General features: G+C 36.9%; 1 protein-coding gene and 1 non-coding gene across 2 annotated transcripts in view; both read left to right on the forward strand.

The window, feature by feature from the left end:
* Positions 1 to 23398, forward strand: part of Sohlh2 (spermatogenesis and oogenesis specific basic helix-loop-helix 2) — a 135473-nt gene that overhangs the window by 16189 nt on the left and 95886 nt on the right. The window contains 2 exon segments of the mRNA XM_074043547.1: positions 19854 to 19952; positions 20163 to 20216. Coding sequence (XP_073899648.1) covers positions 19854 to 19952; positions 20163 to 20216 — 153 coding nt within the window.
* LOC141413084 (U6 spliceosomal RNA) lies at positions 10268 to 10374 on the forward strand. Its single transcript, XR_012437908.1, has one exon. It is a non-coding gene; the product is annotated as a U6 spliceosomal RNA (small nuclear RNA).

The raw sequence follows: 23398 nt of genomic DNA on the forward strand, positions 1-23398 counted from the left end.
CTGTTATTTTCAAGCCAGAAATACTCATATTTCTATGTCTTGGAAGACCAGGATAATTAATTTTTTTTTTAAACTAGAAAACTGTAGGATTTCCTTACCCTCTGCAATAGAGTCATAGCCCCCTCTTGTGGCACTGAGAAATTGCTGCTCAAGCTGCTTTGAGTGTAGTGCCTTTTTTTTTTTTCTTTTTTGGCTTTACTTTTCTTTTCTCTCCTCCCCTCCCCGCCCCCTTCCTTCCCCTCCTCTCCCTTCCCCTTTTCTTTTCTTTCTTTCTTTTTTTTTCTTTTTTGTGGAACTAAGGTTTGTACTCAGGGCTTTGCACTTGCAAAGCAGGCTTTCTACCAAAATGGACCTCCAATCCATTTTGCTCCAACTGGAAATGGGGTCGTGGGAAGTATTAGCCTGGGCTGGCATTGATCCGCCATCCTCTCAATATCAGCCTCCCAAGTAGTTAGGATGACAGGTGTGACCGCCACTACCCAGCTGTCATGCCTTTTCTAAATTGCAGATGGATGTCAATGCTACTTGTAGAATATGAAGTATAAAATACTCCCTAAAGAATATAAAATATTCGTGCTACCTGCTTCTTGACAACCCAGCCCCAGTCCTAAAGAAATTGGGTATGAATAACCTCCTGCTGATATGACATGGTAAAGTACTTCAAAGTATATTTAAGAATAAATTAGTTGGTTTTCCAGCTGCTACCTGAGACAGACTCTGTAACACATTCATGTTGACAAAAATTATTTTTCTTGGTAGATTTGTGTTATTTTTTAATAAAGTGTGGTTCTCTCACAGGTTTAGATCCAGAGGAAGAGAATTATATTTCTCTTCAGTAAAAAAAAAAAAAAAAAAAAAAACTGAGGAAATAATAGAACAACCAAGGTGGAAATACAGACCAAGCAGAAAGAGAATGAAAATTTAGCATAAGTGGAAATTGTCCTCTGTATTCTCTGGGCAAATGCCCTGTACAAATATTTAGGTTTTCTTAAACATTGAAATGCAGGAATGGTTTTCTTTCTTTTTTTTTTTTTTTCTATTTGGAGAGGTTTATTTGACGCACAGAGCCTGCTGGGGGAATTGAAGACAGAAAGGTAAAGGGAGTGAAATTCACAAGCAAAAACTGTTGAATTGTGATTCACATGCACACTGGAAAGAGGTGAGATTTTGAATGGAAACATACCTTTGTCTGAAATAGGCAAGTCTGCTAGAACCTTAGAGAAGATAGGCCTACCATTTGGACTCCTTTATCCTTTTTTCTGTTTTGTTCTTGTTGAGGTTTTTTTTTTAAAAAAAAAAAAAAAAGAAAAAGAAATAAAAAAGAAACCTAAAGCCAAATGTAGGAAAGGGTCTAAAAATCACAACTGGTTCAGGAATGGTTTTCTGAGCAGCAGGGATTAGGAATCTAGCTAGTGGACTATCATAGAAGTATCTATCCATCTCCTTAGCAAAGAGTACTGAGATCCTGTATCCACTCAAGATATCTCTCATTTCTAAGGACAAAAGATATACCAAGTTTTGATCTTTGACATAACAGTATTTGAAATTCGGTCATGAACATAGTTTTAAGTTTCCCTTTAAGTCGGTAGAGAAAAGGGCTTAAGTTTATTGTTTTTGTGGCATAGAGTAGAATTTACATACTTTATACATTTCTGACTCTGTCATTATTGTGGGTCATTCAGTCTTTAAGAGCAGTCTATGCAGACATACTTGTGAAATTGATGTCAGTTACTTTTTTGAGTAACTTCAAAGTGTAGGCTTGCGTGTGGATGACAAAAGGTATAGATACTAATTTTGACCAGTATATGTGCTGCACCCAGCAGTGTCTCTTAGATCAGTGATGCTTATCTTTGTGTATGACAGACTGAAAATGTACTGGTTTTCTGACCATAAGTAGGAAGAGAAGGAGAATGGATCCAGGTTTGCAGTTAGCTTTGTCACACAAGGTCTTTTAAAATGACACACATTTCATTTTAAAGTATTATGTATTCATTTGATATTATTTGAAAAAATAAAGAAAAAAATGAAATCACAAAAGTAAACAGTACGTACTGGTGACGGTTCATTATTTTAGTAATTTTTGTATGCATGTATTGATTTTAAAAACCAAACCAATAAATTAATCAGCCAAAAAAGTAAGAATAAAACAGATTTCATTTAATTTTTGTGGTAGTTGTTGACATTTTAAATAGAATTATAATCTTACTACATGGGCAATTTTGTATCCCATGCTAATGAAGGCAATTAAATCAGCTTTTGTTTCCTTCATGTACATTTTTTATTTTTTTGGTGGTACTGGGGTTTGAACTGAGGGCCTTGCACTTGATAGGCAGACTCTTTACCACTTGAGCAATGCCCCTAGCACTTTTTTGCTTTAGTTGTATTTCAAATAGGGTCCTAGCCAGCCTGCACCTCAATCCTCCTCTTTACACTTCCTGTGTGGCTGCAATGATAGGTACTCCCCAACATACCCATTTTTTTCAATTGGTTGAGATGGGGTCTAATGAACATTTTGCCTGTTACGGCCTCAAGCCACAATTTTTTTGGTCTCTACCTCCTGACTGGCTAGGATTATAGGCATGAGCCACCACACCCAGGTCTTCATGTACATTTTAATAAAAGACTTATATTCCATTGCATTGGATTATCTATTTTCAATTACTTTTCTCTATAATTAAACATTTTAGGTTATTTTTGCTTTAATTTTGGATAAAACATGCTCCATGGAGAATAATATGAAAACAACAGTACACGTTAGAATTAACAAGTATTTAGAACATTCGCATTTGTTTACTTCAAATATTTTAACAAAAGTAATTTGTAAACAGAGTTATGGTCCCTTTTGTTCTCCTCCCTGTCTCCTTCCCTTTTGCTTTTCATAGGAAAGTATCATCATAGACTTGTGCAAATCATTCCAGTTTATTTTAATACCTTTCTAAAAGTATTATGTGTCTAAAATGAATATGAAAAGTGTCACACTGTACATTCTACATAGCCCTTTGTGTTTCCATAGTAACACATGAAGACACAGCAAATTTCATCTGTTGTATAATATTCCACCATATGTATATATCTCATTTTACTGTACGCTGAAGAATTTCAAAATTTTCATTGGGGCAAGCATTGTCACAGTGAGCATCCTTACAGAGGTTTCCAGATACAAAGTGTTCCTTTGGGACTTGGCAGATTTTCCTTTGGAGGGCTAGATAAATAGACTAGATTTTCAGATTTGAAGCATAAGACTTCTGATCTCTGTTATAGCTATTGAACCCTGCTGTAGTAGTGGGAAAGAAGCCACAGGCAATACCCCAAGGAAGGTGGGATACATTCTAAGAAATCTTGGTTTACAAAAAGAGGAAGTGGCTGGGTTTTTTGGTTTTGGTGGTACTGGGATTTGAGCTCAGGGCCTCAGGCTTGCTAGGGAGGCACTCTACCAGTCACACTGTTTTGCCAGCCCTTTTTTATGTTGAGTATTTTTGAGATAGGGTCTGGCAAACTATTTGCCCAGGGCAGGCTCTGAACTGAGATCCTCCTGATCTCTGCCCATGAGTAGCTAGGATTACAGGAATAAGCCACTGGCATCCAGCTGGATTTTGTCTTTAGTCTATAGTTTGTCAGTGTCTCTGCAAACTTTGGTAGGTAACAGAATCACTTGGGGCACTTTACCAAGGCCAGGTTCTATCCTTCAACCAGCTTGTCACCTCTGTGTTCTTTCTTGCTTGATGTGTCATTCTGGTACACACCAAGTCTGACAACCCTGCTCTGGGTGTACACATACATAAAAGTGGAATTTTAAAATCACAGGATATGTATACTTTGAAATTTTCAGATGATGATAAAATCACTCAGGACTGATCTACCTAAAGACACACATATCTACAGTTATTTCAATATATCTGGAATCAATAAGAGGAGTGATGGAAAAATGAGGCTGAAAATATATACAGGAGTAGATAGTCAAGGGTTTGAATTCATATTAGGGAATGTGAGCATTTTATATTTATGATGGGACACAATTAAAGTATTTTATATAGCTTTAAAAATTCCCCTGATCTCCCAATAGGGAAAGGATTCCCATATGTTGGTGAGAATTGAGGCAGAGTAATCAGTTAACATTCTTCACAGTCTAGGTAAAGGTAAGAGAAGGTGAGTTATTAAAGACCAGCATTAAATTTTGGGAGAGGGGTAGTATTATATGTGGATGGAATAGAGAGGCAATTAAAAATATTTGTAGGAATGATCTATGAACACATGAATGCAGGGAAGAGGCTAAGAGAGTATTTAAGGAAGATTGAGGGTTCTACCTTGAATAACTTCAGGATTGCAGTGCACAGGACTATAGGATTCAGAGTCAGTTGGGATGTTAGGAAGTCATGAATATAGTTTTTTTGTATGCATTACACATGTGATAGTGGTCAGTAAATGGCTGGAAATCATTCCAGGCTATGGAAAGTTGCCTATGAAAATAGAGATCATGGAGTCCTAAGTGTCACTTGAAGTCGTGAAAGCACAAGAGAAAAAAACGAAGTAAAAAAATAGAAACCCTGAGGAAACACTAGCATTTAAGATATTGGCTAAGAATAAAGGAAATGCAAATTAAAACCACACTAAGATTCCACCTCACCCCTGTTAGAATAGCCATCATTAGCAACACCACCAACAACAGGTGTTGGTGAGGATGCGGGGAAAAAGGAACCCTCTTACACTGTTGGTGGGAATGTAAACTAGTACAACCACTCTGGAAAAAAATTTGGAGGCTACTTAAAAAGCTAAACATTGATCTACCATTTGATCCAGCTATACCACTCTTGGGGATATACCCAAAAGACTGACACAGGTTACTCCAGAGGCACCTGCACACCCATGTTTATTGCGGCACTATTCATAATAGCTAAATTATGGAAACAGCCAAGATGCCCCACCACTGATGAATGGATTAAGAAAATGTGGTATCTATACACAATGGAATTTTATGCAGCCATGAAGAAGAACGAAATGTTGTCATTCGCTGGTAAATGGATGGAATTGGAGGACATCATTCTGAGTGAGGTTAGCCTGGCCCAAAAGACCAAAAACCATATGTTCTCCCTCATATGTGGACATTAGATCAAGGGCAAACACAACAAGGGGATTGGACTATGAGCACATGATAAAAGCTTTAGCACACAAGGGAGGTGTGAGGATAGGTAAGACACCTAAAAAATTAGCTAGCATTTGATGCCCACAACACAGAGAAACTAAAGCAGATACCTTAAAAGCAACTGAGGCCAATAGGAGAAGGGGACCAGGAACTAGAGAAAAGGATAGATCAAAAAGAATTAACTAACACACACACACAGGAAATCAATGTGAGTCAATGCCCTGTATAGCTATCCTTATCTCAACTAGCAAAAACCCTTATTCCTTCATATTATTGCTTATACTCTTTCTTCAACAAAATTAGAGATAAGGGCAAAATAGTTTCTGCCGGTTATTGAGGGGGTGGGGGGAGAGGGAGGGGGCGGAGTGGGTGATAAGGGAGGGGGTGGGGGTAGGGGGGAGAAATGATCCAAGCATTGTATGCACATATGAATAATAAAACAATAAAAATTTAAAAAAAAGATATTGGCTAAGGAAGCAGTTTGGTGAAGATGAGAAGGAGGAATATTGAGAAAAGATAAGAGGACAAATGGTAGAGTGGCATCACAGAAGCCAAGAAAGGAGAAATTTTTATGAATGTCCCACTAAAAATGTTCTTCAAGCAACTTGTGGTGCAGGGTAGGATAAAGCATATGGTCTAGAGTTCAGACAAATTGTGCAAAAGCGAAGAAAGTAATCTAGTACCAATTAGAGTATAGGATATTTGGAGAAAATGTGGTAGAGTAGGAGAGCAGGGCTGAGAAAATAGTATAACCTACCTCACCTAGAAACATAGCTTTGGGGATCAGACTGTTGTAGATCAAATTAAAACTACAGGATACTGAGGAAATTATTTTATCTCTCTGAGGCCTAATTTCCTTCTCTATAAAGTGGAGTAAATGAAGTTTCCTTGCAAGGTTGTTGTGATGATTATTAGAGCCAGATGAGACAAACGGAATAGCACCTAACACAGTAAATACTGTGTTAGTTCCCTCTCTCCCTTCCCTTCATCAAGGAGAAGTAAAATTTCATTTAAACAAGTGAAAGTAAACTTAACCCATTTGAAAGGACTAAGAGCAAGAGTAAAGCTCAGAGATGTGCAATATTGTTTTGCTTATTTGGCTATGAAGTAAGTTGTGGACATTGTGGGACCTTCTCAAAACAGCAGTACAATCTTGTGGTTCTCAGTACCTGTCCAGAAAGTAGAGACTTCAGCAGGGATTGAACACTTAGTAAAACTCTTACTTCCCATGGGCTGGGTAGATACACGTTTTATAGCTACTTCTGTTTGCATCCATTAGAAAAAGAACCTAATCACCAGCTAATGTTCCTTCCAAGAATTTCCAAGTGTATCCAGCAAAGACCTATAGTCATTCACTGGAAGACTAGAATCTGTCTTAAGAATTCCAAATAACTAAAAATTCAGGCTAAATAGGCTTTGTTGTCTCTGATGAACATTGGCTATTTTTCAGGTTCTGGCTTGACACTCCAAGCTTCCTCATTCATTTGTAGTTAGGATACAAAGATAAGGATTCAGCTGAGCTTTTATCAGAACTTGATGGCTCTCAGTATGATAGCCCCACAGCTGGTTCCTAAATAATATTTTGAGTAACATTTCAGTGCTTTACTGTCACTACTAAAAAAATGATACAATGTCATTTTTCTTACATTAACTTATGTAGGCCTGTGGAATCTCTATGATGCTGTACTATAACTAGGAAAGTGATTTGTCTGCTTGCTTATTTCCTTGTGCTGTTCAGCACAACCATGTGCTTAGTTGCCTGTTGATACATGAAGTTGAATTTCTTTAATTTTCAAACTGCATGAGGGTCACATAGAACATTTGTTAAAAGTGTATATTCTGAGGTTTTGTTGTTGTTGTTGTGTAGAGATACTCATTTGGTAGATCTGGAGCAGCCTGGAAATTTTTTTTTTTTTTTTGAAGCAGGGTCTTACTATGTAGCCCACACTGGCCATGAATTCACAATATAGGTCAATTTCCCTAGTCCTAGGATTATAGGCATGTACTACCACACCCAGCTTGGACACTGTAATTTTTATAGGTATCTCAATAGGTTATATTGCAGAGCAAAATTTGCTAAATTAGGGGATCTATAATCTTCAGAAAAATATTTGCAACAGAGCCTCTTTTGTGACAAGAGTTACTTAAAGAATCTATCAAGCACCACCATGTCCCTGGGGTCAACTTTATTATAAAGTGGAAGTCCTGCTCCTATTTCTCTTTGTTACTAGGTTTTCTGTCAATGCACTATGCTTGTCTTTCACTACACCCAGACAACTTGGATCCTTCAGGGAAACATCTCACCAGTGTATACATTCTGTCAATTAGATGGGTGTAGTACAGGGGATTCTTCCTTCTAAGTCATCAAGACTAACTGGTGGTGGGAGTCATGGGGCAGAAGGTGTTGGAACAGAGTAACATTATTTAGGAAAATATTTAGTCTCACTTCAAGCATTCTCTGGAAGACTCTTGATCAGTTTATAGAAAATCTATTTAGAGAAAGTTAATTTCCTGAAATCCAAATTCCTAAATATATTCTTAAGAATATGCCTTTATTTAGTAGCATTTTAAGGAATGTTCAATATATTAAAAATCCAAGACGTGGTTATAACTTAGCATTTACTATCATTGACAGGTATATTCATAAAAAGAATATGTCAGGTCATGAGTTTACAAATAATAAGGATTCTCCTTAAAGCAAGTTTTTGGTAAATTTGAAATTGTAGGTAAATTGACAACTCTCAAATTAATCCTTTGATGAATTAAATTTGAAATGTGATTTTTTGTTTTTTTTTCTGGCTTACCTTCCAAAGTGTGTTTCAGCTTTCCACAAGACAGATCATAAGGCCCCTCTCTTTGCCCTGCTTAACAGGAAAAGCTTGAAGGAAGAATTGGTTTTAAGTTTTACAAAATTTCTTTAAACCATTAGGTCAGTGTCTTTATCACACACTTAGCCCCTCATCCTCTGTTTTGGTCTTTTTAATGTTCAACATTCTGTCTTCTAGTTTTATTATGCATTGACACACTCTTCTTTCTTCATCTTATGCCCTCTACCACCTTCCTACTGTAATATTCATTTCTCTCCTTTATCATCATGCATATTCTCCTTTTAGTTGGGCTGCCTCATGGGCAACCAGCCCACTTTGGGCTCACCTGGGACCCATTACTTTGCTGCACACCCGACTAGTCAGTCCCACTGGGCTGAATTTGGTCATTTCCACCTTCAGAACATTCTTAGAAAAAATTCAAAAGTCACTAGTATACATTTTAGAGTCAGATAATTAGTTATTAAGATGAATAATTCTGGAGCATTATTGGCATTCATTAGTGTATTTCATTTAAAATACATTAAAGTAAAACACCAACCATATAGTGAAAGGATCATGGGTTTTCAAAAGTATGGCATAAAGTAAGCAGGAAGTAGAATTCACTGCTCTGGTTGATATGTAGATCAATCCAAGACTTCCCCCTACCGTCAGGTAGTCTGGTGCCAACCTCCTTTGGTTTGTGTTCTCTCCAAGGAGACAGATGTATAGTTTCAGAAAACTTAAAACAGATTTTATATGTACAGTTGTCCACAAGGGGGCACTTGGTATTTAAGCATGCCGAGTGCTGCCTTCTTTCCTTGTTGGAATTGCCTTTATTGAAAAGTATTGTCTGTCTGGGAGCTGTGATTAACTAAATTATATTATTGTGTTTTTCTCTGGTAAGCCTTCAGTGGAGTGTTTTTCCCCCTCTCTCCCCCTCCCCCCTCCCCCGCTTTCTTTCTCTTCTTTTTCCTCTCCCTTCCCCTCCCCCTCTCCTAGTTCTTTTTTGTGTATTCTTTAGTATAGCAATTAACATTGGTTTTAAAAAAAACAAAAAAGGTGGTAATAGAGCTTCCTTTCTGCTTGAGATGGAGAAATAGAATTTTTTTTTCCTGTTTAAATCCTAGGTACATTTTATATCAGGTATGTAGTGTCATGAAATTTCTTTTCTTATCCTATGTTTCAATCTACTCTTAGAAAATAGCCTTTTCAAAACAAACTAAAACAACATAGGAGAAAAATGATGATTTCAAATGCTAAGAATTAGTGTCAAAAACACATCTTTTATGATAGAAGAGTTAAATGTTTGTATGTGATTTTTTTGGGGGGTGGGGGTTAATTTCTAGTAGTGATGCTAATTTATCTTTAGTTTGTCTCTCCAGGCTGCAGTTTTCTAGTATGTGGCCATGATTGTATAATCAGCTAAGCAGGTCCTGGGGAAGCTCAAAAACATTAAATTATGTGTTTTCCCATGAGTTGGAAGTGATGATAGAATCTGTCCCTTTAATAAAGTCATTTTTCAGATATCTAATTTACTTTGTAGTCAGTAAAATTAAAAAATAAAAATCTAGAATGAATCTTAAAGTTATTATAGTATAATTTATATTTTCTGAAGACTTCAGCTGTGTACAGTAATTTTACAAGTACATAATCACAAATATCGTGCTGCTAATAGTATAGGGTATTTAATGACTGGTGTGGTTCTTATGATATTCAGAATGTGTTCTTGTTTACTTCACAGAATAATTTATTTTTATACTGGCTTTATTCCCATGAGATTGCCAGAATGAACCATCCTAGTTTTCAAAGTTGTGGTATAATTTCAAAGCACAGCGTTGCCTGTTACTCAACACATAGGAAGCAGGTACTCGGGGAGAAGAGTGAAGTGAGTCATAGGAATTCTGAACCACACCAGCTAGAAATGCTTGTGAGTACAGTGTTGAGGCTAACCAGAGAAGATAAAATACTTCATTTCCCTGTGTAGAGTCTGGAGGGAACCAAAAAGCATAGAGCTCATAGACAAAGGGGTGTATTAGAGGCTGGAAGAAGATGGAATCAAGTTGTTAATGTAATAAAGAAAGTCAACACAGGCAAGGGATCCATAGCTGTGTGGAGCTGCTGTTTAGTACATTTTCCACATGGTGTCTAAAAGGCTTATGAAATTAGTACATGATCAAATTTTTTTTTTTTAATGGTACGGGGGTTGACCTCCAGGGCCTCATGCTTGCTAGGCAGGTGCTCAACCTCTTGGGCCACTCTGGTAGCTCTGACCAAATTTTTTTAAAAATTGGTAGATTTCCTAAACTCAAACAATGGGGCAGTGCTCACTTCGGCAGCACATATACTAAAATTGGAATGATACAGAGAAGATTAGCATGGCCCCTGCGCAAGGATGACACGCAAATTCATGAAGCGTTCCATATTTTTCCAGGAACTAGAGGAAAGATCAGTTTGAGAAGAATCAACTTAGAATGTAACACATATGTACATGAAAGGAATGCGAGGAATCTCCCTGTATAGCTATCCTTAATCTCAACTAGCAAAAACCCTTGGTCCTTATTATTGTTTATACTCTGTCTTCAACAAAATTAGAGATAAAGGCAAAACAGTTTCTGCCTGGAAGCGAGGGGGTAGGGGAGAAGAGGGAGGGGGCAGGGGAGAGGGGGGAAAGGGAAGAGGGGGTAGGGGGGAGAAATGACCCAAACATTGTATGCACATACGAATAAATGAAAAAAAACAATGGGGCAAATTGTTAATCTCAAATGTGATCTATTTTAAGAGTCATAGTGTTTGACTATAAAATTATCAAATATTATTGAAGTAGTAGCACTGTTGTTCTTTTCAAAATGTTTAAGTGGAATGATTTCCATTTTAGTCAAGAGTTTTTGATCATGAAACTAATAAGGGAGACAGTGGGTATCTGGGGCCTTTGCTCTGAGAGAAATTATTTTTTTAATTAGCTACCACAGTACATCATTAGTTATATTCATTTTTACACACTCCTGTCTCTTTTCCCTATCTAAAAATTACTAAAATACTTCCACCTAATCAAATCCAGATAGCCCATGAAAAATTGAGAAATGATGCTTGATGCTATTAAACTGTTGGGTTTATTTGTATAGGTAAAATATAATGTTGGTTTTGGTAAACCTAAGGTTGAAGTGCCAAGGAAATTGTTAGGAATGGGCACCCACGGCTATTTTTAGATTTGAACATATCTATTAACAGAAAAATGATAGTTGATATTTGAAAGAACTTCAGCAGATAAGAGATTTAAGCCAATTTTGGAAGGCTTATAGCTGGAGGAATAGGAATTTACTTGAAGAAGTTGAAACAACAAAGAGCCTGCAGAGAGGGATGTCAATGACCAGGCAGGTAGTCTCCAGACCTACTTGGAGCTTTTGAACTTGGCAGCATAGGGTATGGAAGAAGGCAGGGATGAGAAAGGTGAGCAGTTGGCCACTAGAATCCCCATGCTACTCCATGTAGCCAGGATGCTTCCCTTCAATTAGGATTCTGTTTTCTGGACCTTAGAGCTTCAGATGTAGAAAAGAAAAAGAGTGAGATACAGGTCTAAGAATGATGGCTTAAGTGAAAATATGTAGTCTGAATAATGGAAATCTCGACTGTTTTCCCATGCCCCATTCCTAGAAAAACCTAACTTGAATTAAACCTTGTGAGGTGGGAGATTAGAGGATTCTTCAGCTGAAAAACTGAAATACACTAAGGAAAGACAATGTGGTGGCCCAAGCAATGCAGCTTACAGACTTCCCAGTACAGGAAGATTAGTTGACTGAGGACCCCAGGTGCCGGGGCTTTGAAATTCATCAAGGCCATACTTCCCAATGGCTGGTCTCTGCCTCTAATCAGCTACAAAGGTAGACTTACTCCTGGTACACATTTTTTACTAACTTTGGCTTAAGGTTTCCTAATAGCTTTGCTGAATCTTTTACAGACTGCATGATAGCCTAGGATACTTTTGCTTCCAGCTAGTCTTCTAGACTTGCATTTCAATGAGACTGCTCTCCCATCTTCCTTCTGTTCCTTCCTATTTCCTTTCACATGGGTATTCCTGATGATCCTTACACATTTAATCCCATCTTGGTGTCCACTCCTCCGAAGACCAGTGTAAAGTCAAGGGTACTGAAAATGATCCAAGAAAACTGGGAGTAAGACAGGGATTCGTGACTGTCTCACTGACTGTGTATCTAGCAGGGGATCTGTCCTAATTGGTAGATGTGACACCTTGGATCTGGCCCAGGTGGCAATTCAGTTGCTAAAGACTTCACTAATGATGACCTTGGGAAGTGTCATGGAAGAGGCATGGAGCAGACATTTGGAAAATATAGGACTGCTGCTAAATTGTATTGATACCTGCACAAGGATAATGAACAAAAGACTGAGAATTGTTAATAAGCAAATAATATCCAAGTGTGAACTAGAAAGCCTTTGTAGGCCTCTATCCAGCAGCAGGAGGGCAGACACAGAAGAACACAGGCTGAAGTCTTCATTGTGAGAGCTGCAGAGCTCAGGCATGTCTGTTATGTGAAAGGTAGGGAGGGCCCTAATAGGTATGACCATGCAGACTGTGACAGAATATCTAAATAGATACTCCTGAGGATGTTGACTCTACAGCTCCTCCTGGACTTCATGGGCCTGTAGAGTGGCCCTCATAAAGGCTGGAGCACCTGTTGTGCTAGAAAATGCCACAAAAGCCTTTTCCTAACAAGGGATCAGGTATCCCTTCAGGTGACACCTCACCTCTTTTTCTGATTACCAGGCCGATTAATAAGGTTGATGTTCAGCACATGTCAAAACAAAACAAAGCATAAACAACAATAGAAATGAAGAGCAGGAGGCTTAGGGCAGGTAGTCTAACAGAAAGCACATTTCTTTGCTCATTTACAAGACCCAAGCCACAAATCATTGGACAAAAGGTGGCTGGGATCCTAGGAGGAAGGGCTCCACACCACCAGTCCAAGTATACATTGTGACATATCTCCTGTCTTCCCAAAAAGAGACCTCTGGCTGATTACCTCTTCCTGTAACTATACATAGGGAAAAATGAAGAAACTAGACATTTCCAGAATGATTGAACACAGGGTCTGAGCTGACATTCCCCAGAGTGGAAATTTATGGCTAGTCCAAGTCACAGTCCCCACAGTCTCCCCACCTCTGCAGTGATAATTTTCCCAGTCCCTGAGTAAATAATTGGAATAGATGTATTAGAAGGTTGAAGTTAACCCCACACATTTGTGCCTTCATCTCTGAAATAAAAGTGATCATGGTTGAAAAGACCAAGTGGAAACTTCTGAAACCACCCCCCTCATCCTCGCCAAGATCAAACGAGAAGTCGGAAACTCTTGGGTTTTTTTTTTATATTTTTTATTTTCATGTTGTTGTTGTTGGGCCTATATTCCACATATGTGGACTTTGACTTGCTGAACCTGGCGAACTTCCTAAGGTGATGGTTTCTAGTTCCATCTATTTACCTGAAAATAACAAAATTTCATTCTTTGTGGCTGAATAAAACTCTATTTTATGTAAATACCACATTTTCTTAATCCATTCATCAGTTGTGGGCATCTTGGCTATTCCCATAGCTTAGGTATTGTGAATAATGCTGCAGTAAACATGGGTGTGCAGGTGCCTTTATTGTAACCTGACTTACATTCCTAGGAGTGGTATTGCAGGATCATATGGCAGATCTATTTTTTGTTTTTTGAGGAGCCTCCATACTGTTTTCCATAGTGGTTGTGCTAATTTACATTCCCACCAATAGTGCATGAGTGTTCCTTTTTCCCCAAATCCTCACCAACATTTTTTGTTGCCAGAAACATTTTCTTATCCAAGAGAAGACAGCAGTGATTTATGACACAATTAAACACTTAAAAAGATGTAAATATACTGGTGATTATCATAGCTCTATTTAATTTACAGATCTGACCTGTGCAGAAACTAGATGTAGTTTAGAGAAAGTTATAGGCTATCACAGACTTAGCCAATTAGTAACTTTCATTGCAGCTGCTTAGCCAGATGTTCTATCACTGCTGGAACTGATTACTGAGGCTTCAGGTACAGGATTTCCAGCCATTAATTTGGAGAATCCATTCTTTCCATTCTAAATAGAAGAGAGGATCAAAAACTGTGACTTCTGCTTTCAGTTCCAGCATATATGGAGCTTGAACAGAGCAAAGTGATAAACCCAGGCAATCACAACCGTGATCAGCTTACCTGGAATAGAAGGTGCTGGAACTGTAAATTGATAGGAGCATTTAAATGGTAAATTTTGATGAATTGCTGAAGGAAAAATAAGCAAATCTACTTTTTCTTTTTAGTGTCTCAAAAACCAATTTAATCAGATACTAACAATGGCTGACAACAACATGGTAGAATAGTGACTATATAGGAACTATAAATTGTTGCAACCCATTTAGAAAATTATTTGGTATTATATACTAAACTTGAAGGTGTGTATATTTCATAATTGAGCATTTCCACAAGCAAATCTACTTTTAAAGTTGGAGACTTCAACTCCCCCTGACAGTAATAGAAAGATCTATGGATTGATTGATCAAGCAGCCAGAAAAATCACTAAGAATGAGATTGATCTGAACAGCATAATCAACGAACCTAATGTAATTGATACTATAGACTATTCCACCCAATAGCATCAGAACACAGATTCTTCTCAAGCTCAAAGATAACATTTAACAACATAGACCATATTCTGGATTCTCACACACACCCCCCATTAGATTCTCAAGATCTGGGTTTGTAATTCTCATTGGTATCCCTAGCATAATGTCTGGCACATAGGAGGAACTTAATAATGGTTTTTGAATAAATAGTCTAAAAGACTATCTAATCAGGATGGGACTAGCAGCAAGATACAGATTCATCACAAAGAAACTATATAAAAATTTTAAGCCTCAAAGGTTACAACTGCAACAAATAAACTTTCTTTTTGTCCTAATGTCTGCCACTTGATTAGTATTACTAGCTCCCTGCTTTCATGTTACTTCTTTAATAACTTGCAATAACTTCTAGTGGTTAGATTCCTGAGCCCAATATTGCAAGCCTTTTTAACCAGGCCTTACTTTGCCTTTTATTAATTACTTGAATATTTTTCTTCAACTCTGAATCACTTCTGACTTAAGAATATGATCAATATATTGCTCTCCCATCTCCCTCTCTTTTCTATCTAAGTCCTTTCAATTTTGGTGATCTTATATGCTCTACCCATATTAATTGACATCTTTTAAAAACTTGTGAAGCATTTGTTGTTTCACATTTGGCATTTAATCACATATTACCTTGCATTTTAACTGCTAGTTTGCATGTACATATTTAGTATAGGTCCTAAAGTTTGAGATCACATCTCATTCATGTCACCTTTAATATAAAAAAATTTGTATTTCAATGGGTTATTTGTAAGTGAACTTGTTTTAGAACTTAGAATGAGTGTTCCTATTGAAATAATGTTTGAAAGGATTAGATTCTCTTTTTCATCTGTAAAAGTTATTTAAGACATCGTTTAACTGACCAATATTATTATCATAACCTAACCTTCAAATCCCAGGAGCGATGGCCTATATAAGTAGCATTTTGAAATACTTCCGTCACTCTCTGTTCAGCCCTTCAAATGTTCTTCATACTTTGGCATTGTGTATCACAAGGATAATTTGTGAACTTATTTCATAATTTAAAATAACTCAGTTTACCATCTTACATATGTTCAACTTTCATTGATTTTTCTTCTGGAGTAAGTTTATATTTGGCAGAGGGAGCTAGAAGTCATTCATAATGCCAGTGTATTATTAACTTGTTTTACATTTTACATTAGTTATACAGGGGATTTTGTTGTGACATACCCATATTACCATCATTCTCCCTCATCCCTTTTTTCCCTACTTAAAATGATTTCACAGGCTTCAATATTCTATCATTAACTTTCAAAGAATAATACCTATCTGAGTAATATCATCCTATTATGTTTTAACAAGGATGCTAATCAAATATGGATAGTAGGGAATCATCACTTCTAAGGGATTTATCACTGTTGTTATTTTGAGAGACTGGAATTTGTCCTGTTTCAGCTGATCTCATTATCCTCTTAATACAATTTAAAAAAAATGTTTAGTAATTATTAACTTGTATCTAAGAGAGAATAAATAAATCATTTACTGAATTAGCTGTATTTCAGGAAGGTGGGGTTTGAAAATATTTTGCAGTTTTGCTTTGTGGAGATTTAAATTAGCTGCTTCCATTTCTCTTTGAATGTTTCTTTTAATAGATTTAGTAACCTAGATCATGACCAATAAGAATTGAGAGAATTTAACCAAAATATTTTTAATTTGTAAGAATATGAGAAATAATTATAGTTACTGAAAATTATCAGTTATTAATTTAGGGATTAAAATCTAAAACCAAGTAGGTATAATGTGTTATTGCTCCTCCTCCTTTTCTACTCTCCTGCCAGTGTATTGAATAACTTGATTATGAATAATTTAACCAATCCTCCAGCCTCATAATTCTTTGGGCTGCTTAATTCGATTAGTTCCCCCCACTCTTTTCAATATCCTAGATAGCATGGCCAAATCCTTGGCTTTAACCTCTCCTTTTAGAGGATATTTTGTTTGGTTTGATCAGCATTTCTTCAGCCTTCTAGAGCAGAATTTCCCTTCTGAAAATTATATTTCTCCCCCCTCAATCAGTTTACCATTCAAGGAGTTTTCACTGTCTTATGTGTCCCTAGAGTCTAGAGGTAAGGAGCTTATACAGACTGGCCAACCATAGTATATCTCTTCTCCACTTATCCCAATCAAAGTTGATTGATTCAGAGCTGGGCACAGAAAACCAAGGCCACTAATTCTGGATTTGTGGTGGGATGGTCCTTTTTTGCAGAGTACAGAGCCCAGTGTAGTTCTTTGAAGGCAACATTTTGGGCTAGCCAGTATATAGTAACCCTCATTTCTACAGCCACCTTCTTCCTTTCATTTGGGACAGAGAATCTTCAGGTTTTTATGATTGAAAGTTTGAGTCACAAGTAAGAGCCTATGTGAGGCAAAACTTGAATTCCTTCATTTGGGTATTGAATCTTTGTGGCATAGAGTAGTAGCAGGTCAAGACTACTAGAACAAGGCTAGTAGGAGATCAGAGCCAGTAGTAAATCAATGTACTATTTACTTTCCACACCCAGAAGAAGATGAGAGGTATATATAATTCATTAGGTACTGGCACAGTCATGGTGGTACAATTCTGATAGCATTATGAGATACTCTTCAGGCTGATCTTAAAAGATTATTTCTGCCCATCTCCTTTCTGTGTAAGGATAAGATCACATATCTTACCAAAGGCTGTAACCTAGACAGCCTGGTCTAGGTGCCTGTGCTGAAGGGTTGGTAGATACTCTGTGGCTTGAATATGGTTTGTCCCCTCTGAAACTGCCATTGTGGTGTTGGGAGATGGGAATTTTAAGGAATGATTTGGTAGGTAAGAGGAATTAATTCCTCTTTTGCAGGAATAGGAACTATAAAGCAAGGACACACCTTGCTGTTTGTCTCTTCTATACAGTCCTGCTCTTTTCCTTCTTGTTGTAATGTAGCACTACATCCTTGCCATATGAAGCTGCTCAATCTTGAACTTCTAGCCTCTGGAGCCATATGCTAAATAAACTTTCTTTTATAAATGACTCAGTCTCAGATATTCTGTTATAATAACCAAAAATGGGCTAAGATAACAGAGGAATTCAAATTCATCTTAAATCACTTCTGGGTGGTCAATTTGAGTTAGGAAGGACCAGATGAATAGCTATTCCTTTATATGAGCTTTCTGGAAAAGGTTTTTCATACTGAAAGTCTCCCAGCAGTGACACCTGTTAACAGTTTTCCCAGAGACCAAAAAAAAGAGCTTAAAAATATGGGATGATTAGACTCCTAGACCTATATAGGCTTAGAGCAAATTGGCACCTAAAATCAGCTGATGGATTTACTTCCCGGAGCCACAAATGCAATAGCAAGTTCTCAGTTGCATTTTCCAGTGTTCAGTGCCAAGATCGTGGGGCAGGCTCTGGAGACAAGTCTAACCATTAAAAAAACCCGGCTTTGTTGTAGAAGGCCACAACTTACCTTCTAGTGGTAGTGGGCTCCCTTGTACCTTCATTACAAAGGTCTGGCCTTATGCCCAGTCATCCTACTGTCAAGTCACACTCATTGGGTCTCTAATTAAGGTAGGTTGCCATTCTTTTACATCAATCAGTTGTTTACCCAGACAACTCCCTCCCCGCTGAAAGAGGGTGGTAGGTTTGATCTTTTGCGGAAAGGAGACTTTTGGGTCACAGCTAATAGAGTACCAAAGTATGTAGCTGATTGAGGCACTCTAGGTAGGAAAAGAAAGGTAGAACTGTATCAGCAATGCACATCTGGATGAACTGATGGAAGGTATCTTATGTAGTCAACTTGCAACCAAGTGGCTGGTTGATCTCTTTGAAGGATGGCACCATATCAGAACACATATCAGGAAGTCTTTGGTCCATTTGGTTTAATGCTTCTTCTGTAGTAGGTGCTCTCTGGTGAGAATTAGTATGCAATACTAATAGACAAGAAATCTTATCCTTTATTCCCCCATCAGTAGTCTCATCCACATTCCTCTTCTCCAGACCTCTTTGCCACTAGTCATCAGTTTTGTACAGATTTTTGCTCCCTGTGACATGGTGTTCAGGTAGAGGGATTATAAGACTTCTGAAAGTCTTTTCTATACTTCTATATGTAGTACCCTAGGAAATTGCTCACATACATATAAGTCAACTTTAAAAAGCTAAAATAGGGAGAAATGATCCAAACATTGTATGCACATATGAATAAACAAAAAAATAAACAGCTAAAACAGATAGGGTAAGAGGCCTTTAGGAAAAATAGCATTCAGAAAACATAGTTTGTGAGGTAGGCATTGACCCAATAAAAGGGAAAAAAGATATGATTAGGAAAATACATTAATCATCATGCTATAGGAAAAAAGTATAGTGGTGGAAGAGGCAGTAAGGTTGATAACCAGGAGAAATGTGAAAATATTAGAGTAGGACAGTTCCAGAAACTCAGAACTCTAGACCTCTAGTCTAAGTACCCCTAAACACAATAGCATAAGTTCTTACAAAAGGGTGCTTTCATTTATTTCACAAATTGCCAGGAAACCAGTGTTACTTGGGTTGGCAGATATAAATCATGCATTTAATTGTGCATTTCTCCAACAGTTTATAATTATATATATATATATATATATATATATATATATATATATATATACTTAGTGTTATTGATATATATCAGAATAATCCATTTCATTCCCTCTTCTTATGAATGAGAAGCCTTAAACTTTTCTTTCTATATGGATGCTTTTTTTCTGCAGTGGTTTCTATCAGTATGTAAAAATGGACATAAAGCATTCAGTTAGCAATAGAATATATAGTCTTTAAAAGTCTTTCCCTACATATCTTGTTACAATGATGAAAGTAATATGAACATATGCTGTTTATTACTAAATACTAATTATTGTTTAGCATTTTACTTGGGGTCAAATTCCAGTGCTACTATTGATTAGCAGCAGTGGACTAGTTACATAAACTCTGTAAGTTGCAATTTTCTCAGCAGTAAAATGAAAATAAATATTAGCCATCTCAGGAATTATAATTAGGACTAAAAGAATCTATGGAAAGTACTTAGCATAATACATGGCATAGAGTTCAACAACTATTTTACTAATTATTATTACCATTGCTTCAACAATACATGTTATAAAATTATCAACCACAGTTCTTTTGGAAGGCATTCAGTAGTAAAGAACTTGATGGTCATTTCTTCTTGTTGCCTAGAGCATGAGTACATGTAAACTTCTATTTATATTTTCAGGAAACCTTGACTACATTACTTAAACAGTTAGAAAAAGAAAAAAGGAGTCTTGAAAATCAAGTGAAAGACTACGCACTTAGACTGGAACAAGAATCAAAGGTTTGTTGTTACTCTGTACTAAACAATTCATTTGAAGCTGCCATTATTTTTGCTGATATTTATAAATGTATTATATCATTTTCATTAAATGCTTACAAAAATATTTCCTATAATATCAAATGAACAGGACACATAAACCTTAGCTTAGTAATTGTCTTGCTAGTATTGCTGATCTTATGTGGAATTCTTCACTTTGTATCTTTTATGTAGGCTTACCACAAAACCAACAACGAACGCCGCATATACCTTGCTGAAATGTCTCAGGTAACTATTTTTTCTTTTACTTCCAAATTCTAAAGATTTATGTGTAAATTATTCTTTTTTCTTTTCTAGGCTTAAATGTTTGTTTGTTTGGTAGAGAAACTTGTTGTAATTATAGGAGAAAAGGTACCAAATTTCTAAATATATAGGATGGAAAGAAAAATATAAAACCTTTATAAAGAGGTAAAAAAGATAAGCAGTCTCCCTAATTAAGAGTTTTATTTCACCTGTTTGCTTTCTTAGTTATCCTTTTAGTTTGATCTGTAATCCATACAATTTAAACAGATAAACTGCTGACCCTCTCCTATCATGAAATTCTAATGCACTTCACTTCAAAATTGTGCATCATAAGAACTAAGGTAGACACAGCATTGCTATTGGTAGAAAGTGTGTACTTATAAATACAGGACAGGAGAGTGATCAGTAAGTTATATTTTACTAATTTTTCACAGATTTTCATTGGCCTTTCAGTTTTATTTATGACACTATTGTCATTATAGAGCTTTTTTATGTTCTTAGAGCTATCTTTTATTATGGTTTCTGCAAAGACCATCTTTATCTCAATGTTTCATAACATTGATCTCATCCTTTAGTACTTAAATGGCTTAATATATGATATTTAAATATTTAATCTAGATTAACTTTATTTGGGCATCTATTTTAAGGTTAAGATAGGAGTTCATTTTCAATGTGTGTTTCTCCAGCAGATGTGTCCAAAGAGCAGTTGGATATTTGAGTCTTAGGAAAATGTTAAATAGTAGAGAAATTTGAAGATTATTAGCATATAGATAGTAAATGAAGTCATGTGAATGAATGAAATGCATGAGGGAGAATATATAGGTAAAAAGAAAAACTAGTCTAGAATATAGCCTTGAAGAGCCTCAACAGTGATTATCAAAGGAACTAAAAAAAGAGGACAATAGTCCTTAAAGCATAGGGAGTTAAAACAAGGAGGCAAAGAACCTTGAAGGCAGGCTTACTGTAACAGGTACTCTGCTAATAATCACTGATCTAGAGTATCTAGAAGGATCAAGGAAAGGATTCAGAAGACGAGTTAGGTTTCAGTATTAGAGCCCACAAAGGGATGTATATAAAAATTTGAGAATGGAAGTTAGGGCAAGAGGGCAAGGGGATGCTTGGGTTTATAATATTGACTAGGTAAGTAGGAAATAGAGACAAGATAGGATAATTCCTTCTTGTCTTTTGCTCTACAATGAGCAATCAGGTCCAACTTCCTGACCGTTGTGACATTGGATTAGAAGTACTGCTTCCTCTGTAGCACAGGTACCCTTGTGCTTCCTCCAACTCTATGCATTGCTTGAAATACACTCCTCTCATATAAGCCAGTTCCACTTCCTTCAAGGTCTAGGGCAGTACTACTTTCTTTATGAGGCATTTTTTTTGTTTATTTATTTATTTATTCATATGTGCATACATTGTTTGGGCCATCCCCCTCTCTTCCAGGCAGAAGCTTTTCTGCTCTCCTCTCCAATTTTGTTGAAGAGAAGACTAAGCAATAATAAGAAAGACATAGTGTTTTTGCTAGTTTGAGATAAGGAGAGCTATGCAGAGAGATTCCTAGCATTGCTTCCATCACATGTGTATTCCAACCTGAATTGGTTCATCTCTACCAGACCTCTTCACTACTACCTGGTCACCTTTCCATATTGACCTCTATCAGTTTAAGATTACTATATTAGCTCCTCTGCAGTGGGCACATCAAAGACTTTCAAGTTTTGGGTTTCCTACCTTTCCCTATTCCTCCTGTACGTGTTCTCCTCTTAGCTTGTGACCCATGTCCAATAATGTTACTACATTTGTTTTACTTCTAAAATCTGCATATGAGGGAGAACATATGATTTTTGGCCTTCTGAGCCTGGCTAACTTCACTTAAGATAATGTTCTCCAGTTCCATCCATTTACTTGCTAATGACAAGATTTCACTCTTCTTCATGGTTGAGTAAAATTCCATTGTGTATAAATACCACATTTTCTTAATCCATTTGTCAGTAGTGGGGCATCTTGGCTGTTTCCACAACTTGGCTATTGTGAATAGTGCAGCAGTAAACATGGGTGTGCAGGTGCCTATGGAATAACCTGACTTGCATTCCTTTACGTATATTCCTAGGAGTGGTATTGCTGGATCATATGGCAGATCTATGTTTAGTTTTTTAAGAAGCCTCCATATTGTTTTCCAAAGTGGTTGTACTAGGTTACATTCCCACCAGCAGTGTATGAGGGTTCCTTTTTCCCCACATCCTCACCAACATTTGTTGGTGGTGGTGTTTTTGGTGATAGCTATTCTAACAGGAATGAGGTGGAATCTTAGTATGATTTTGATTTGCATTTCCTTTATGGCCAGAGATGGTGAGCATTTTTTAATTTGTTTTTTGGCCATTTGGATTTCTTCCTTTGAAAAAATTCTGTTCAGTTCAGTTGCCCACTTCTTTATTGGTTCATTGATTTTGGGGGAGTTTAGTTTTTTGAGCTCCCTGTATATTTTCGTTATCAGTCCTTTGTCTGATGTATAGCTAGCAAATATTTTCCCCCACTCAGTGGATGGTCTCTTCAGTTTAGAGACCATTTTTTTTATTATGCAGAAGCTTTTTAATTTCACATAGTCCAGTTTGCCCATATTTTCTCTCAGTTATTGGCTGCTGGAGTTCTATTGAGGAAGTCCTTGCCTATGCTTATTGCTTCCAGAGTATTCCCTGCTCTTTCCTGTACTAACTTCAGAGTTTCAGGTTTGATATTAAGGTCCTTAATCCACTTTGACTTGATACTATTACAGGGTGATAGACATGGATCTAGTTTCAGTTTTCTGCAAGGAGATAACCAGTTTTCCCAGAAACATTTGTTGAAGAGACTGTCTGTTCTCCATCGTATGTTTTTAATGCCTTTGTTGAAAATAAGGTGGACATAGCTGTGTGGATTCATATCCAAGTTCTCTGTTCTGTTCCACTTGTCTTCATGTCTGTTTTTGTGCCAGTACCATTCTGTTTTTATTGCTATGGCTCTGTAATATAGTTTGAAGTCAAGTATTGTGATACCTCCAGCATTGCTCTTTTCTCTGAGTATTGCCTTGGCTATTCATGGTCTCTTCTGTTTCTAAATGAACTTTAGGGTCGATTTTTCCAGTCTCTGTGATGAATGTCCTTGGGATTTTTATGGGAATTGTGTTGAAC

This window comes from Castor canadensis, chromosome 10 (genome assembly GCF_047511655.1).
Source record: "Castor canadensis chromosome 10, mCasCan1.hap1v2, whole genome shotgun sequence".
Lineage (NCBI taxonomy): Eukaryota > Metazoa > Chordata > Mammalia > Rodentia > Castoridae > Castor > Castor canadensis.